General features: G+C 39.8%; 2 protein-coding genes across 2 annotated transcripts; both read right to left on the reverse strand.

Moving 5' to 3' along the window:
• Window positions 1–7,632: 7,632 nt before the first annotated feature.
• On the reverse strand, window positions 7,633–9,255 carry LOC103712760 (fasciclin-like arabinogalactan protein 2). The gene has a single exon (XM_008799381.4). It carries the CDS (start codon window positions 9,112–9,114, stop codon window positions 7,870–7,872), a length of 1,245 nt encoding a protein of 414 aa, XP_008797603.2. The 5' UTR covers window positions 9,115–9,255; the 3' UTR covers window positions 7,633–7,869.
• Window positions 9,256–15,973: 6,718 nt separating this feature from the next.
• Window positions 15,974–19,465, reverse strand: LOC103712761 (nitrile-specifier protein 5). The gene is made up of 2 exons (XM_008799382.3): window positions 19,328–19,465; window positions 15,974–17,131 (listed from the first exon to the last, which is right to left on the reverse strand). Exons 1-2 carry the CDS (start codon window positions 19,352–19,354, stop codon window positions 16,187–16,189), a joined length of 972 nt encoding a protein of 323 aa, XP_008797604.2. The 5' UTR covers window positions 19,355–19,465; the 3' UTR covers window positions 15,974–16,186.
• Between the last annotated feature and the right edge of the window lie 342 nt (window positions 19,466–19,807).

Below are 19,807 nucleotides of genomic sequence, written 5' to 3' on the forward strand. Positions count from 1 at the left end.
GTATCTTATTATTATCGTTAAAAGGTATTCTATTTAGGATGTAACAGGCTGCAAAAAGAGCTTCCCCTCACAAGTTCTCGGGTGCTCCTGAACTGATTAATATTGAATTAACCAAGTCCCTAAGGGTACGGTTATTCTATTCTGCTACACCGTTCGATTGTGGAGAGTAAGGAGGAGTAACCTCATGAATAATCCCATGTTCTTGACAGAATAGAGCAATTTCATTCGAGATATATTCTCGACCTCCATCAGACCTAAGTTTTATGGGTTTTCTCAGTTTGGGTTTCAGTTTCAGCCTTATAGATTTTAAACTTGTTTAAGGCTTTATTTTTAGATTTGATTAGATATGTGCAAAATACCTAGAGAAGTCATCAATTAATGTTACAAAGTAATGATTTCCTCCTCGAGTTAGAATTTTGGTAGAGTCACACACATCATTATGAATTAGGTCAAGAAGGTTAGAACTTCTATTAATAGATTTGAAAGGTTTTCAGGTACTTTTGGCTTGAACACAAATTTCATATTTGACCTTTTCATCTAGATGGATCTTAGTGATCATATTCAAGTTAGTCATGTGATGGATCCAATCAAAATTCACATGACCATGCCTACCATGCCAAACATTAAAAGATTCAAGATTTAGAATAAAAGGGTGATCTTTATTACAATCTTTAGGAATTACACTCAATTTGAATAGGGCTTCAGATGCAAAGCCTTTTCCAACAAACTCATTATTACGAGTAATTACAAACTTATTAGATTCTAATACAATCTTATAGCCCCTAGATACAAGAAGAGATCCACTAATAAGATTTCTCTGAACGTTGGGGACAAACAGTACTTCTTGAAAGATTAGAGTTTTTCCAGATGTCATCTTTAGGTTCACTCGTTCTTTTCCTAACACTTGTGCTGAGGAGTCGTTCCCAAGAGTTACACCTCCTCCATTGATTCTTGAAAGGTGGAGAACCAGGAGCGATCAAAACAAATATAAACATTAGCTCCGAAATCAAGCCACCAATCATAAGAAGAATAGACAAGGAAAACCAAAGAATTTTGACTTTTTGACCTGAAGAAAGATCCAGAACCATCTTCAACCATATTTACTTAAGGTTTAGGTGATCCTTTCTTCCAAGGTTCAGTCTTTCTATAGTAGCAGTTCTTCGCCATAGAATTTGTTCGCCCACGCACGAAGTAGAAGGTCTCCTTTCTTTTTAGCTTCTGATCCAGACGGTTATGGCTTCTAGGAGGTTTGGAGGAAGAGACAAGAGTTGAAGGATTCTCGGATTTTTTTCTTTCTAAAGAATTTTCTACGAGATTTGAAATAGGTCTGACTTGATTCGATCAAATTGATCTTGGGTCCAAAATCAGTTTTAGGCTTATATTTAAGTTGATGCTCTTCTTCGATCCTGATAGAGTTTATAATCTTTGATAGGGTTAAGTCACCTTGCTTATAACTTAACTCACGAGAAAAACACGACCAAGATGAAGGGAGAGAATCAAATAAGGCTTCGACTCTATAATTTTCAAAAAAATTGCAACCTATCAATTCAGCCTTTTTAAGAAGATCTTGAATTCATAGATTTGGACATTGATAGATTTGGAATCCACCATGGTATATTTACAAAACTTGGATACGACAAACCAATCAAGACCGATATTATCCAATCCATATTCCTCTCAAGAGCATGCTAAAGCTCCTTAGCCGATTTGGTGAGAACGTGTACATATCATATAAAGAATCAGCATGGACACTATGGATCCTATAGCGGTAATAAAAATCAATTTCTTCAGGGATTTTAGAGTAAGAGCCCGACGATCGAGAATCTTGAGGGCTAGAAGAGGGTTGAGAGGTTGATCTATTAGATGATCTAGCATCAGAGAAATCTATGGTAGCGATCAACCCTAATATGGTGAGCCAATATTTTACTTAGCTTTGCCACCTTCTAAAGGAAGATCCACTAAATTTTTCGGGTTTGATTGAACTATGATCATCAAAAGAAGTTATTTATAAAGTTTTGTTTGCTTAGTTTGTTATGCAAACACAAGTTTCACGGGGATTAGCCATGTATGTTTGAATAGTTAATTAATGGCTTTCAATAATATACTTCTAGGTTTTGAAAATAAATATAATAAAGAGATATAATAATAGTAAAATTAAATTACTATACTAAAAAATATAACAAGTAATTTTATAATTTATGCACGTTTTTCAAAGCAGCAGCAATAGATATTTTGAAAACAACTAATAATATGCATGATTTTAAAGCAACAATAATTTCTGCATAGCTTCTAAAAATGCATAAGTTTTCCGCATAAATTTTAAGATACAAAAAAATTCTGCTCATAAATTAAAGATTGCATAGAATTTAATTCTATAGAAAATCTGCATGGCTTTTAAAGCTACAATAATTTTCTATACAGATTTTAATCTATAGAAAATTTCTACACTGTTTGCAAAGATGTAGAAAATTCTACAAAAAATTTAAATATACAAAAAAATTTCTGTACAATTTTTAAAGATGCAGAAATTTGTTTGCACAATTTTCATAGCAATATGACTTTCTTAAAAAATTGTTTTTATGAAGGAAACAATCTTCAGAATGAAGTTAAGGTTTTTAAATTTCTATACAATTAAACTAAATCTTGTTCTATGCTATCAAATTAAATTTTGATAAATAAATAAATATATAGCAATTTTTAGTACAATTAGAATCACGTTTTTAGACTGTTAAAAAAATATTGCCTAAAAATTGCTATATATTTATTTTATAAAACTATTATAAAAAATAATTTACTAAAATAAAATCAAAAAATTGAAAAGAACTTACCTGAATCGAGGCGTGTGATGTACATTGCCTCAAGAACGTGATTTAGCTCCTACGTGTAGGTTTGCGGCGATCTCATCCCAAAGATATAACAACTCAGCTCAGTTCGATCCTTCTTTTTAAAGAGTAAAAAAATTCTGCCTGTGAAAAAACTCTCAGGGGACAAAGTAGTAATGAGAAATAAAGAGAAATTGGATTTTATAAGAATTAATCCTAAAGAAGTCTATTTATAGACTCTAGACCGATACGGTGCACCATTGTTCTGTTTTCAAACATTACATTTGAAAGAAGCGTTTAAAGAAAAGAACAAGGGCTTTATCCTATATTTTAAAACATCTAAAATTTAGAAGGTAAAGCTGATATATTTATTTTAAAATTAATATTGTTTTTTAAAGTTACAACTCCAACATGATCCCCTCCGGTTCCAAACTCCCATCCTCCGCCCCTACAAATGTCCGCCAAAGTCCAGAAAATGCACCGCGTCCTCGCGGCTCGCGATCGCCGCCCTCCTCCTCCTCGCCTCCGTGGCCTCAGGCGAGGCCGAGGGCACCGCGCCGGCGCCTCATTCCGACGAGTCCGATCCCCACGCGGCCTCCCCGGCGACCGCCCTTCCGCCGCCGTCTCCGGCTGAGAAGACCCCCCCCCAACTCCGGCCACGGCTCCCTCTCCCGTCGCCACCCCCGCCAGGTCTCCGGCTCCGGTTGGAAAGACCAGCCCTGCTCCGGCGACGTCTCCGTCGACCGCCCCGGCGTCCTTCCCTGTCGCTGGCTCCGACGCTCCCGAAGTCCAGAGCCCGCCGAGCCCTCCCATGCCGTCCGCCGGGGGCTCGCCGGCAGAATCGCCAGGTCCGAGTGCCACTAACGAGACGTCCGGGAGCATCAGAAGCGAGGCAGGTCTCGTTATAGGCTCCGCCCATAGTCGCGTGGATGCTGGGCTTCGATTTCTACGTACCATCCTCTATCGCTTGTATTCTTTTTGGTTCCTTCAACCCGTGATGACTGGTGAGATCTCTCTCGCACGGTGGTAAATGGTCACTGCCAACCGGTGACCAGAAAAAGAGTGATAATATGAGCAATGACACTATTATTATTTTGATCGTTTATTTTTTATGCAATTTGAATCACACAAAAACCGGATTTCATCCCAAAGAAGCAGAGAAACAGGTACAAGTATTCATATAGTTCTGGTGGGTGCTTTGTATGTAAATGAATTTAGAAGGCATGCTAAGATCACAATGGCCAATAGGTGTGGCGTCATCTGATACATATTAAAGGCATCATTATGATAGGTATTGAGAGAGCATTTCATAAGTAGTTATGATTCTATGTCTTAATGTGGAACAAGAACAAAGCTCTTGCAATTATGATAGTAATAGATAATGTTTATGCAGAATGAGCATTTAACTCTAATCTCTATTAAAGTTTTAATTAAAAATTTTAATTTTTTTATCTTCTAACTTTAATTGTTTTAAATGCTTTAAATTTTTTTTTTGTAAAATATCTTTTTTCAGTAGAGTTATGATTCTTCGAAAGAGAATGTTGATTTTCGAAAAAATTTATGACTCCTTGGGATTAGTCAAAATCCAATCTAATCTTTCTCTTATTGCTATTCTATCTCCCGAGAGTTTAGTCCATAGACAGAGAACTGGGTTGTTGTACCTTAGGCGAAACACGTTATTAAGAAAGTATATATCACACGCCTTGATACAGACAAGTTATTATCAATCTTCTGATTTTTTTTTTTTTTTTTTTTTTTGCTGAAAAAAAGGGGGTAGGGGGGAGAGGACAAGTCCACCCCCGCGTAGCAGCCCCAACCGGGCCCCGCCCCCGCCAGGACTATGTTCGATTCGGGCAGAATGACCGTTTGGTATAGGTCCAGCTCACCAGACCCCAGCCATATATTACTCATACCCTCCCCACCCGTGGCCCCGGCTCAGTTATCCCACAGGGCTCTGGCTCGAGTACCACGTGTGAGTACGTCACACCTGGCACCACCAAGGCTACCAGCCGACCAGTAGCACTTCTAGACCCCGCGTCCAGGCTAGGAGCATCCGGTCTCCACATTTAATCGACGCCCGCGCGTTTCGAACCTGGAACCGCTTGGTTAGAAGCAGAGCTCCGTTCCAACTGAGCTACCGCCTTGGCGGCAATCTTCTGATTTTATTCTAGTAGATTATTCCTTTATAATATTTTTATAAAATAAATATATAGCAGTTTCTAGGCAAACTATTTTCAACAATCTCATATAACTTCGAATGAGCATAAAATCCTTGCGATGCATGAAGATGAAATTAATAGGCATCAAATATCCCAAAAAAAATATAAAATGTGGTATATCTTGAAAATAGATAATAGTATTTTTTTATTGATATTAAGAACCGACGTTTTTTCTCCTCTTACGACAGGAGGAGAGGATATTATTAATAAGAGCTGAGCAAAACAGGAGGTCCATAGTGATATATTATTTAAAGCTTTTGTTCAAAAAATATCTCATCGAAGGGTAATATCGTTTTATACTATATTTTTTTTAAAAAAGTACTAACAAATTAATAAATCTATCAGTACATGGCTGAGTCGAAATGAATCAAAAGCTAGTCTGAATAATTCTATCTAGATTTGGGCTTCGAGAAGGCGCCTTGTAGGGATGACAAGCAGCATGCAATATAAGCTGTTGGGTGGAATATCAGGCTGAACTTGAGCAGATCTCGGCTTGGTTCATCATCAATACCCCAACCACCGCATGATTTGAGCCCAAATCCAGTGTGAAAACTATTTTCCCCTGACCTCATTGAGCCAAGACCAACTTAACCAAATTTTATGCAATAGTTTGTGACATCAAAGGGACACAGAAAAATGATTTACAGAAGGTTAATAAATAAAGGAGAGTAAAAATAAAATTCATGGATCGAAAATAACATGTGGCCTGAATGAGAAGTTTTAAAACAGGCACTCATTAGTCCTGTGCTTAATTGCCATCTCAAACTATTTCAAATATTGATAAACAGGCACTCATTTTCCACAAATCATTTGATGGTCTCCATGTCAAACTCTCATGCCTTTCCCCAGTGACTATCATGTTTATTAAGATTAAAAAGAGGAAACAAATTAGTATGCATCTGCATTAAGGATTTGACTCAGGATAGTGTAATCAAGGGAAGAGTATAAAGATAAAACTACTCAAATAAGTTTTATCAAAAAAGAATATTATAAAACAAATATGTGGATTAATTGCGACAACTCATGATTTTATTCAAAAAGATTAGTAAAAAAATATTATTTAGATTCTTGGTCCTCTATAAATACTTAAGATTTTTATGACAAATAACCAATATGCAACTAAACACAAGTCCGTATGATAACATTTGTCATGGCTCAGGATGTCATTCAAAAAAGCTGATCATAATGTATTATCTGAATTTTTTGGTTCCATATAAATATCCAAAATTTTTTACTGAATAATTAATATAAGACTAAACATACAGCTGTTTAGATCCTCGTATTAATGTGGTTAGGTTTAGGACAGGTTCAAACTTTTCTTAGCTGATCTATCATTTGCCTGCTCAAGCCCATTCTATTAGCTGTGGTGGCCATAATGCCTTGGAAGCTTGCCGTGGCGGATGGGATAACTTCCCAAATCTAGGTATTCTGTCTCTTCTTCTGGAAGAGGGAGGAAAAAACACATCCTAGATTTCATGCATACAATTAATAGGATCGAGAGTGAAAGATAGCTTCCCAAATCTAATTATTCTGCTGCTGCTTCTAGAAGAGGGAGGGAAAAACTCATCCTAGATTTCATGCATGTAATAGGAGAGTGTGTGTGTGTGTGTGTGTGTGTGTGAGAGAGAGAGAGAGAGAGAGAGAGAGAGAGAGAAGTACAGGATGGTCCTATGGGATAATCCTATAGATACAATTTTGTAGGACACCATCCTGAAGGAAGCAATTGCTGCGGCCAAAAGAGAATTTTAAGTACAATTAAGTCTCTCCGGAACCCAAGAATTGCAATGCTAAGATTGAGGAGATAGGGCCACCATCCTTGCTTGCTCCGATTGAAATGCGACGAGAAAATGAGGTAGAGAACAGAAATATTTGATATCCCCACCATGTTCTCATTTTTTAGTTTTTTAATAGCTTTCATGCATCCTGCGTCCAATATTTCCACTCCAGTTTTGTCCAAACCCAGCTGGCTATTCCACTGGACCCACCCATCTTTAATTAAAGAATTATGAAATTACCAATTTATTTTTTTTTTTGGGCACAATGACACTAGCATGTGTCGGATATAAATGTGACCAACAAAATTAGAAAACAAATGACTACAGAAAAGCGCGGACGCGTGATCTAACCAGATAAAACTCTTCGAGTGGTATGCAACAAAAAAGGCAATCCAATCAGCGACACAGTTTGCCTTCCTGTAAACATGAGTGGCCAAGTAAGAGTCACACTTTTTCAGAAGTCGGCAATTATTGTGGAGCAGTGACCTCTCATCTGCAGTGCACCTCTGACATCGGACCCATTCGATCATAGTGACCGAGTCTCCTTTCAAAAAAATATAGTCCGTGCTCAGAATGCTTCTCGCTTTCTGAGTCTCGCATAGATAACGTCCTTCTGCGCTGCTTTGAGCTCGGAATACGCAATGAATGTGAAGAAGGTATCCCTTGCCTGCTGCCACCCGTTTATTTTTCTCACTTAAAACAAGAAGGAGAAAGGGACTAGCCTTCGCCCCTCATTAATTACCACGCACGATCCAAATAACAATATCTAGTATTGTAATTCTTTGTGGTTCCTAAACTAGAGAAACAATAAAAAGCTTACCTCCAAACCCTGTCTCTATTATGTAACAAAGTATACAAAACAATCCAAAGTCTGGCGAATGGTAAAATTACAAAATGTCATAAAATGATAACTTAAGATTTAACGTTGCAAACAATCCACTGATACCCCCTCCATCAATCAACGACGGAGATTTCTCTCACTTATTTCACCACCAAATTAATTACACAAATTTTTCTCGTAAAGAAAAGGAAAAGGATAAAAATAAAGGAACCCTAGTAAATACCCACGGCCGCCACCGCCGCGACGGTTGCCACGGCCGCGACGACCCACCTGCCATCATTCCTCCCGGCGGCGTTGTCGGAGTCCTTCATGTCTGCCGGCGCCTCCTCCGGCCCGGCGGGGGCGGGCGGCGACGCGGTGTCCTTGCTGGCCTTGGGCGCCTTCGCCTTCGCCTTCGCCTTCGCCACCGGCGCCGGCGCCGGTGCATCCACGGCGATCTTGAACAGCTCCCTTGGTTCCAAGACCTTGTCAATCACGAAGACGGCGAGCGGGTCCTGGTCGATGACGGTGGATTTGATGGTCGCCGTGACGATCTTGGTCTTGAGGGTGACGACCTCGCCGTCGTTCTGGACGGTGTAGTTGAAGCTCTTGGAGGTGCCGTCGGAGGCGAGGGTGTTGACGGCGCCGTTGTTGGACTTGAGCATCTGGATGGAGTAGTAGACGGGGACGCCGTGGTAGAGGAGGATCGACGTCTTGCCTTCGGCAGTGAGGTTCTTGAACTTGGGCATGAAGGCCTTCATGGCGGCGTCGCCGGGGCAGAAGACGGTGAGGCCGCCGTCGACGCTGGCGCCGAAGGTATTCTCGACGTCAGAGTTGGCGCGGAGGAGGTCGGCGAAGGCCTTGCAGCCCTTCCTGGACATGAGATCGGTGAGGTTCACCGGCGCCGGAGCCGCGACGGGCGCCTCGGCCGCCGGCGAGGTGAGCACGGCACTGATCTGGATGACGGAGAGGTCGTAGGGCATTTCTTTGACGGACTTTACGAAGGCGACGGGGACGGTGCCGTCGTCGGCGTCCTTGGGGATGAAGGTGACCTTGCCGGCGCGATGATCGGTGATGTTGACGTAGCCGGAGGTGCCGGGGGCGTCGCCGGTGGCCTGGAACATGGACGAGGCGAGGGCGGAGCCGCCGGTGAGCTGGTGGAGCTTCTTGGCGCCGAAGTAGTCGGCGAGGATGTGGAGGCGGAGGACGTTGCGAAGAGACTCGAGGGTGAGGTGCTTGGCGAGGATCGAGGCCATGCCGGCGTTGTCGACGGCGAGGACGGTGATGGTCCGCCGCCGGTTGATCTCGCCGGCGAGCCGGGTAACGCTCAGATAGTGGCTGAACGTCGAGAACTCCGGGTGCTCTGCAAGGATCTTGGTTATGTTGTACGTGTGGGTCGCGGCGCGGGTCGCCGAAATGGACCCCGCCAGGACGACGAAAACGCCGACGACGGCCAGGATATCCCAGAGCCGCCGCATTGTCCCCGCTGTTGTTTTACCGTCACGGATAAAATAATTGGGATATCAGGGATAGGATATCCACCGGCGGTGGAGAAGAAGGAGAAGAAGCGGAAGAAGAGTACGGAGGAAAGAGTTGGGGAGCGGAGGTTGAGGTCTATCAGTACTTTAAGTAGTGGTGGTCTGGTTATCGTGCTTAACTTTAAGCTTAGCATCTGAAATAAATTACTAACGTTGCCATTGTCTCGAGTTGCAGACTACTTTGTGATCTTCGGGGCAGCAAAAGCACCGAAAGCAAGGGGTTTTTTTTTTTTCTTTTGCTCCGCTTATCTTACACGATGACCGTGATTGAGATCTGAGGATTTTGGAGTCTCATCCGAAAACGAAGTAACCCCTAAAAGTGTAAAAGCTTGAGGTTATTAACGGAATCTTAAGTTACCGTCCAGCAACAAATTAAATATTAGATAGCTGTTCTTGAGATCCAAAGATGAAAAATAAAGTTACTTTATTTGGCTTTTATAATGTTTAATTACTGCACATAATTAGATTACATATATCTCTGTTCAGTTTCACCTATGTTGCACATAATTATATACAAAATATGTATTATCTAAAATTTATATAAAATGAACACAAGAAGCTTGGCAAAGATAAACTTATCAGGCGTGGTTCCGCTCTTGATTTCGCAGGAAAAAAAGAAGGATCTACTAGCGACAACGACGACCATAGCAAAGGCGGAAGAGTGGACGGCAAGTCGCAACATGTTACGTAATCGGTAGCTCTGATATTATGGTGAAATATTTAGAAAAAAAAGAGAATTGTATTTCTGCCCATTAATATAAAGTATTGGAGTAGCCTTTATATAGTATTAGAAGCCTGACGAAGTTTAATACGGCCAATTAAGTTTGGCATAATCAATCATAAATCAATGAAGATAAAGTTTAGGAAGACGACTAAGTTTGGTACAACCAACAGTTATAATTCTAACAAAAAGAATAAATATAAAAATTAAATTAATAATTTTTTTTTAGAATCTTGTTTATTTTATTTTATTTTTTTTTAGCGTCGGACAAAGTTGATATACTAAACCTCAATAAATCACCGATGTTTCCTGTTTGGCACTTAAAAACTGGGTCCGAACCCGAATAACGTGGTTACCCAAAAAAAAAAAAAACCAATAACGTGGCAGTTCCAAGGTAAATGTGGAAGTCAAACTCAAGAGCATATCTTTAAAGAGAAAGAGTAAATGCAACCACGTGGTAATCTTGGCGGAAGTCAATTTTGGGCTGTCGTTGTAAGTTGTTAAAAATTTGTTCGTACCGAAGAATCGTCGGTGGAGAAGGGGAGAAGCAAGGCTAAAAAGGCAACCACGTTGGGGGCAGAATCGTAGTTTAGAGCAAGTACGTGGGCCTTCCTGAGTAGAAGGCGACGGCCGCGGAGTGGGGGGGTTTTGATCTTGGGGGGTGCGCCAGGCTGTGAGGAAGGATGGCGGTCGAGATTGCCACGTGGACGGTGACGAGTGGGTTTCTTGACGTTGACGTATGGCCGCCACCGACAGGCCCGCGCTGGGTGGCAAACAGATGTCTCTGACAGCCGATTCTCTTCTCGTTGTTGGCGACCTCGAAGCACCGAAAACGTCCAAATCATGGCGTTCGCCGCCTCATCCTGACCGCCCAATTCTAATCACTCTCCGGGAGGGTTGCATTGTTCTCAACCACCCGATTGGTGGATTCCAATTAGTTTAATTTCGCCTGATTATTAAACTCTTCGGCTTGTTTGTGGGGTTTGATCATGTATCATACTGGGAATTTTGCATGACAGCTTATTTTTATGTAGAGAACGAGAGGGAAGACACATGCGAAGGAATTATTGAGGCCAAATATTATTTAAAAAAAAAAAGAATACAAGCTCCTATGATCTCTCTCTAATTAGTTTTTGGTGGCCATTGTCTAATTCCAGATGGGTAATTGAACTGAGTGGAACAAGAGCTAGAGAGAGACCAATCAGCCGATATACAATGGAGGATGAGCTTGATTTTTATCCCTGCTCTGCAAACTTAAATTTAGTTTTAGGCTGTCTGATTACCACTTAGACATCCTTTTACCATATAAACTTCTCTTACAAGCATATTATACAGCCCAGAGAACAACTCCAACTTGGTGCCTGGAAGCCTCACACCGTTAAAAATATATTGCCTAGAAATTGTTATATCATTATTTTATGAAAATATTATAAACGAATAATTTACTAAAATAAATTCAAAAGATTGACAAGAGCTTAATTTTTATTCAAAAATTGAAAAGATGTGATTGTTTTGAAGATATGTACGTAATGCTTTGGAAGCCAACGTTCTCTTCCAAAATGTCACAACTCTTCTGAAATAGGTGTCTCACAAAAGAATATTTTAAAATATTTAAAACAACTAAAGATTAGGAGATAAAAAAATTAATTTTTGTAATTAAAACTCCAATATATACTTGGATTATTTTATGAATTATTTATGACCCTGGTTATTAAATATTATTATACCAAATTGTGCAAAACATCTAAGAGTGTGAAAATTCCAAGAGCTTGCCATGGCAGGGCAGCCATATATATATATATATCCCAATTTACTAGTCTTATCTGTCGGTCAGGCAATGCCAAGGTTTAACCGAGGAAGAGACAATAATTTCATGTAATAGCGGTTGTTAGTTTGAGCATGCATTACCTCCATAACTGGAGGTAATTTTAATACTAGTGTGGGAGGATTAAGAAGATTTTTAATGGTTACCGACACTCTAATCCTCACTACAAGACAGCCTTATATAACAAAGAAGATGCATGCATTAGGTGTCAGCTTCAAATATATGACCATAGATTTTGGGCACTTCCTATGCGATGGCATTTTGAGGTACAAATCGAATGGGATAGCCACTTTTTATTTATTCAAGATCAGACTTAGAGAAGGCTTGGGGCCCCAAAACTTTCTTTTATTCCTGTGGTTGATGTCCCTGGCGTGGCTACAAGGTGTTATTAGCTGGCAGTGCAGCCAAGACAGCTCATAGGTCCCACGTATATATCATGCAAGGTCCTTTTAAGCCACACTCAACCCTGCCAAAGATTCAACCCCAGCTTTAACCATTCCTCTCTATTTTGGAAAGCAACTACCCAACCAAATGCCTCCCCACTCCACCTACACTCCATTTCCATTATCTGTTATAGAACATTTTGCCAATTGATACATTTTAGAAGTACTGCAAATGCGAACTTAGCAATACAAGTCAAGAATTAATTCTTCGTTAATTGGCGGGTAGCATTAGGGCACATCTTCGCTCTTTGTGATTTCTTTAATGTTCCTTCTTAGGAAACAATTTGGACATACATGGATTTACTATAGTATTTCTCGATTAATTAACACACTCGCCTCGCATGATATTCATCCTTGTTCCTGCGTTGGATCATATACGGAAAAATTAATCATCACTCTGCCCTCAACAAACTTGCCAGGCTACCAATCAAATAATTTACTTAGCCATTGGTCAAGTTGTCCATTAAACGCTATCAATAGATTTATTATACTTCACTTTCAGGTGCTAGTTAGGCTATCTTCATCTGATCTTAAAAGTTTTTTTTGCTTCTCTCCCTCTCTGTCTCTCCATAAGAGAGTGATAACTTGACCTCTTCTCGGTAAGAAACTTCGCCGGTAATGTTACCGGAGATTTTTAATGTTATCACAGTACTTGGGCATTGAGAGAGTGGCATTGCAGTAGTTAGTCTGTCAACTTCGGGAAAACGTTTTTCATGAGACTCGATCGGTCGTAGCGGATGTTGACAGCCGAACCGCATGAAAACGAGCTCCAGCTTGGCTTCATTCCCCAACCGATCACGTGAAGGAACTTGCCCATCGTGGTTTTTATTCCGGAGAGGTTTTGAGTCCAAACTCGGAAAATTGCAGCTTCATTGGCATCATAATTTTTTTTTTTTTTTTTTGCAGAAATACCCACCTAAAAATTTAAATTTACGTAAATATCTTCTTAAAATTTATATTTTTTTTATTTTTATAAAATATTATTTTTGTGCAAATGCCGCTAATATAAAAATTCTTCTAATACCGTTAATAAAAATCATATTTATTTTAATTAAAAATAAAATAAAATGTTGAAATTATTTTTTTGTCCTTCCTCGTGATCGTCTTGTGAATGCTTCTTTTTTTGCACATCTACCTATTAAGGATATTTTAGTCATTTAATTTGAAACCGTTAAATTTTTAACGGCGTTAGATGACGCAAGTACAAATGCAAAAATAAAGATAAAAAAAGGTAGAATAGCAAAATAAATGTTTTACGAGGATATATATGCCAATATCAATTTTAGGAGAATATTCATATAAAATTTGATATTTAGGAGGATATCCATACAAAAAATCCAAAAAAAAATTCCTCTCAAGCAGATTTTTTTTTCCAGAAAAATGGTCGCGCTACTAAACATTTCATTAGAAATGTAATGAGTACAAAATTTGGAAAAAAAAAATCAAGAAAATCGAAAAAAACCCAAAGTGGTGGAATATTTTTTCCAAAAAATAGAAAAAAAAAACATGGGGCTAATAGTAGGAACACCCAATACAAAAAAAATCCATAATAACGTATCTTAAATTTCCTTTATTCAAATTCAATTTTTGAATTTAAATTATTGCTGTAACATTTTCATAAACAAGAAGAATAATTTAGGAAGAAAGTAAAAAAAAAAAAAAAAAGATGAAGATTATAATAATAATTTGAATTCAAAAATTAACTTTAAATGAAGAGAAGTTAAGATACGATATTAATGCATACTAAAAATTAAAGCCTGGCAATCATAAATAGTACTTGCAACCCAATGTGGGCGATCCAAGTCACTGCCTGCAAGTACCCAATACCAGTCGATCCACCCGGCCTATTAGGATTCAAAATTCTAAAGCCTAAAGTAGGACTTCCTCAGTGACTTTTGCTAATTAACAAAATAGGTGCTGCTACTATTAATGATCCAATAAAAATAAAAGGGATCTATTGGTTTCGAAGAGATGCATGGACATGCAGTTTCATAAAGAATTGTCGGAAGATATACGTACAATAAACTAGAAATTTATGAGTATTGTGTGGGGGAACTCAACCAAGTTAGCTCATCAGCTTGCTCGAGTTGAATGCAAGAGCCTGGATGTGCTGGAAACTTGTGAGACAGAATGCATTTCAAACGGGGCTTGGGTGAGGAGAACACCCCATGGCTTGAGCTTTGCTTCAAAAATATGGACTACTCACTAAAAGAGCCAACTTTGGGCATAATCAACAAACTTAATGGGACATGAGGGTTATATTATCTATGTGAGGACCCGTGCGGGCGTATGTTTAGTCTTACATCGGTTATTTGTTGAGTAGATCTTCGATACTTATACAGGATTAAGGAACTAAAATAATATCTTCTGGCTATTCATTTTGGATGAGGTCCTGGGTTGTTACAAATGGTATCAGAGCGGACCTTGGGGCTGACCACGAACTGATCGTGGTGTTTGTGATTAGATTTGAATGGATTTAAATCTTTAGCCTGACGAGGACGTCAGGGCTTGAACGGGAGGAGTATGTGAGCACCCTTGCGGGCGTGTGTTTAGTCCCACATCAGTTATTTGCTGGGTATATCTTGGGTACTTATACATGACCAAGCAATGCAAATAATATCTTTCGGCTAGCTATTTTGGGTGAGGTCATGGGTTGTTACAATCTATTACCATGAAATTGCTATTTTACCTTATTTTTGCTAAACCATTATATGAATAAACATTTTTGTGGAATAGAAGGTCATATTTTTCTTTTTTTTTTCCTCCCCCTAAGAATACTAATGGGAGCTCCTCTCAAGGTCCTAAGGAGGAAACAGCAACAAGATTAGTTGGGACAAGTTTGGTTTTTCTCTGGGAATTTATATTTGTCATGGGCCTGGCAGAGTTTGGTTTGCAAGTTCATGGTCCACCATAGGCCTCATTGGGTGCATTAGAGTACCAGTGCTTTCTTGCCAAGTTTATCAATTCAAGTTACAGAACTCCCTTTTTTTGGAGGAATTTAAACTAATAAGCTTGCTAAATTTATGTATGCATCATATTTTTTCTGCTCCAGTGCACAAGCTTACATGCACCCTCTTTTTTTTTCTTTTTATGCTTTGACGGGTCTTTATACAATGCGGATATGAGTACACCCAATAAAATCAAAAAATACAAGGTCACTGGGTGCCTATGACTGCTCCCCCTCTCCTGACCACAGGATGTATCCTGACTAGTTAGTCGTCCCATTGGCTTATCTGAATACATGCTTGGCCTCGAAGGTCACTCCATCTCTCATCATCATCCCTATGTCTCGGATCAGGAGGTTCACTCACCAAAAGCAAAAGCAAGATACTTGCAAGATGATATCTATTAAAACATATGGGCTTCAAATCCACATGTTATGAAAGAGGGGGTGCTACCCAACAAATGTTATGAACATATGGGCTTGGGGAGAATTCTAGAAATCCTCAAGTCTCCAAAACCCTAGCAAAAAATATAGAAACTGAATGGCTGCCAAATTCAGTTCTCAGTTAATTCTAATGGCCATTTTGGTCAGCAAAATTCAGAAGCCAAGTTGCCCAGAGGCACTATGAAGTGTTAATCATCAGCTTCTCAGGGCCAAGATGACTTCCTCAAATCCTTTTGGAAAATTGGGAAGTAAAATGCCAAATGCCTTTATTGTGGATGATATTATAAAACCAATTACCAGGGGTCCAATGGCTTACACTAGAGAATACCACTTGTTATGGATGTCTGCCATCAAAATCATGGGACAACAATCTCAGTTGGATAAGAGACAGAACAAGCTATGCAAAAGGAAAGAGAGTAAAATGAGAAAAGAGTGAAAAGCTCCTAACCTAGAATGGAGAAATCATAATCTTATTACAAGCCTCAAAATGGTTCCACATATCAACACAAATTAAGCGCACAACACACAATCCACAACCATAAAACTACAGCATTCCGTCTGCTTACACACCTATCATACGAACTCTGCAAACAAGACCGACTCCTCAAAACCATACCTCCATTCTACTTCAACCCTTACAAACTAGGAGTGAGGAAGAAAATGTCATCAAGCCGGTCATTTGTAGGTGAATTTCCTCCATAAACAAACAACCCCTCCTTGCCTTCCATCTTTCCAGAGGAGAATGCACACCAGCCACGAGGCCCTGGATGCTCGCCGGCATCAGAGAAGTCCTTCAGCTTCTGCCAAGCATTTGTCTCTGTGTCCAGCGCAAAGAGCTCGGCGGAGAACTTCCCGGCACCAAGGTGGCCCTGATCACTTGGGTCGATTTCGCCACCATATATGATCACATACTTCCCAATTCCTGCAGTAGAAAACACACTCCGAGGGCTTGGCTTGTCCCCAGTAGTGTCAAATAGCGTCCACTTCTGACTGATAGGATCAAAGCAGTGCACATCATCAAGCTCCACGCCGGAGAATCCATACACAACCCATATCTTCCCTCCGGTGGCAGCTAGCCCAGGGCCACCTCGAGGGTGACAGCTCTCGCCGGGTGATGGGAACTGGATCCACCGGCGATCAATGATGTCGTATGCCCAGAGGTCATTTAGCCGGCCAGCATTCCCACACCCACCAAAGATGTACAGCCTCCGCTCATCGGCTGCCATGGAGTGGTAGCTCCGGTGGGGCGGTCCGGCTTCGTCGGACGAGAGTAGCGTCCACACATCAGTGCAGGTGTCGAAGGAGTAAAGCTCGTTGAGCTCCTTGTGTTCCAAGTCTCGGCCGCCAAAGATGTAGATGGTGGTGCCGATGGCAGCCATTGTGATACCCACTCGCGGCGGGGGGATGTCACCTACGGCATCTGCGACAGACCAAGTGTGGTCCTCGAGATCGAAGACATGGAGCTTGTTGTCCACAGGCACACGGGGAGTAAACTCGCCCCCGAAGGCATAAGCCTTATGGCCTACAACCGTGATGGCATGGGAGCTTCTTGCGCCAGGTCCAGTTCCTTTCTGTGCTAGCTGAAAGTATGTATATATATATGAAAATTTCAGCAGATATTATCATTCACCATTGGCAAAAGCCATTAATTTCTACAATCATTAGCTTTTCGGCAAAAGATACACTTTGGAGCTTCTTTTTCTTTCTTCTTTTCATTCTTTTTTATTTTGTTAAAACTTCCAAGGGTATATAACTTAAGCAAATTTGTTAATGCCTCTTGCAAATTTAGGTATTCTATCTTGGTGAGTTAGGAGATGAAGGATCTATGTGATTCTGAAGATCCTACAATTTACACTTACTACATGTCGCTTCATGAAATTTTTGTTAATTGACAATTTTGCGAGCTTGATGTGCTATTTGAGTAACACAAGTATCGAGTCATAATTAGTCACCTTGGTTAAGAAAATCCTGAAGTTGATTGAGTTTAAACTTTGTAAAGGCTGTTGTGCCAAAAGGAAAAACTTTGTAAAGGCTAAGATGTTCTTCTATACTTAGTTCCATGAACATCAAACTACTATTACTCCTTTCCTTTCCTTTTATCCTTGTACTAATGAATCTCTCTAAGAAAGGAGTGCTTATTATTATTATCAAAGTCATAAGATGAATCCATGACTCCCTCCTCATGGCAGTTCTTTTCTTTTTGAAATTCTCCTTCTATATATTTTTGTTTAAAAAAAAGGGCTGAGGGTCTACTAAATAACCCGCTCACCACCCCCTTTAAAAAAAGGAAAAAAAACTCAAAACTCTTACTAGAATTTTTAGCTGAATAACCTAGATTTTATTCTCTTTTTCTACATGGTGACAGTTCATGCTGTCACCAAGATACCCTGTTGGCATGATTATTCCCAATTTAACCTCTCTTTTATCTTGCCATTTCTTTTGAATTCTACTCTTCTCTCGCAGACGTCGAAACCCAAACATCAAAATATTGAACTTACCCTGCTATATATACCTCGTCCTAACCTCATTGTTGTTCATCTTCATTTTCTTCCCTTGACAGTTTATTGCAAGATAAAAAGATTTAGAAGTTAATTTCAGCAAAGCTTAGCCCTCTGTGTAAAACCCAATCAAACATTTAGGCATTTTGAAAGGATACAAGTCCTAAATCGAGCCTAACAACAGTACCAATTAATTTTTTCTTAAGCTTCAAACGTTCACAACCCAGCTCAGATCTCAAGTTTAACTGGATTCCAGAGAGACCAAATTTTTAGACTTCAAAATCAAGGACCCCATCAATTTAAAGGTAACAATCAACACGTATTCCTGAATCACTATATATGATAGCATTCGTAACAAGCCATTCATCATCTAATGATTGCATTCGACAATATAGGTCAGATATTTAACAATATAATTTCTACAAGCAGTTCATTAGCCAATAAGTTCATTCACATCATTATATAACACTTAAACAAGAACTTTTTTTACCACTGTTTTACAAAATCTATGATGGTTACATCAATAACAAGAAATCCATGAGCTACTAAGTGCAATCTACAAGTTTACGACATCGAAGAGCACATGATCTAGAAATTTGAAAATGTAAAGCTAACAATACGATCTAAAGCCAAGGATAGCAATGTCATCCATTAGGGTAATGAGTGTGGGTTCAAATATAAGAGGGCAATTCTAAGTAGCAATACAGAGCTCCTCAGCAAGCAGTAAGATATAACATCAATTACAGCAATGCTTTGATTCCAAATATATAAGTGTTTAACAAACAGATAGTATAACTTGTATCTATAGCATGCAACTCAGAAGTCAAATAACTACAGCAAGAATTGAAGGGTGATCAAGTAACTACATCTAGAACCTTAGTATTTCGTGCTTCATTTCATAAGCCCGTTTGACCTCATTCTCTAAATTCGCTTTCTCAATCTCTTTCACGATTATTTGGCTATAACTTCTCTAGAGTACAAAACAGAGGAAAAAGGGTCGAAAATGAAGAAAAGACAAAAGACAAGAAGGAATTCCCACAAACTTTTTCATAACTTCGTCATCAATAACTTCTTGTCAAAATAATTCAACGTAATTGTATAATTCTCAGCAAATTTTTACAAATTTCAAAGCTGACGAGATTTTGGAAAGCCAGAGGGTGGAAAACACAGGGTGGGTCAGTAAAAATTCAGCAAATAGCAGGGACGTCCGTTAAATTTCTCGAGCATGGAGGGTTAGAGTCAGAGAGTCAGAGAAAGAGAGAGGGGGGGAAGACAGACCTTGACCCATCTGCCATCGATCGCCATTAAGACTGCGGTTTCAACTTCCTCTCCCTCTCCCTCTCCCTCTCCCTCTCTAGCTACGCTTTAAAGATGAGTACCAGAAAAATAGCCCTAAATTGGAGCATAGTTACAATAGTGCCACTATTTGCTTGGAGCACTTAGCTTTGGAGCTTAGGCAAGAACGTAAATTGGGGGAAGAAGGACGGGGTAAGTCGTCCTTCGTGGGTGGAATTATGCCGGCATGAGTTCGTGGGCTCCTGATTGTCGTATTCGGGGCAGGGCATTTCCGGGGGCGCCCAAAAGTTACGCACGTAGGACTCCATTTCTACGATTATATAACGGCAACTATTAATACTTACACTTGTCGAGCACATGAAGATTAGGTGATCTTGGTGATTGATTATTAGATATTTCGTATCTTAGTGGAGTAGTTGCAAAATCTTGTGTCATCACCATCTCGAGATAAGAGGTTTGTGT

The sequence above is a fragment of the Phoenix dactylifera genome, chromosome 1 (genome assembly GCF_009389715.1).
Source record: "Phoenix dactylifera cultivar Barhee BC4 chromosome 1, palm_55x_up_171113_PBpolish2nd_filt_p, whole genome shotgun sequence".
NCBI lineage: Eukaryota > Viridiplantae > Streptophyta > Magnoliopsida > Arecales > Arecaceae > Phoenix > Phoenix dactylifera.

What these genes read in the sequence shown, in the direction of transcription:
- LOC103712761 (XM_008799382.3), bottom strand. Translation starts at nt 19,354, where the DNA reads ATGGCGATCGATGGCAGATGGGTCAAG. An exon ending in TCGATGGCAGATGGGTCAAG is followed by an intron (nt 17,132 to 19,327) that starts GTCTGTCTTCCC and finishes ACATACTTTCAG; the next exon opens with CTAGCACAGAAAGGAACTGG.
- LOC103712760 (XM_008799381.4), bottom strand. Translation starts at nt 9,114, where the DNA reads ATGCGGCGGCTCTGGGATATCCTGGCCGTCGTCGGCGTTTTCGTCGTC.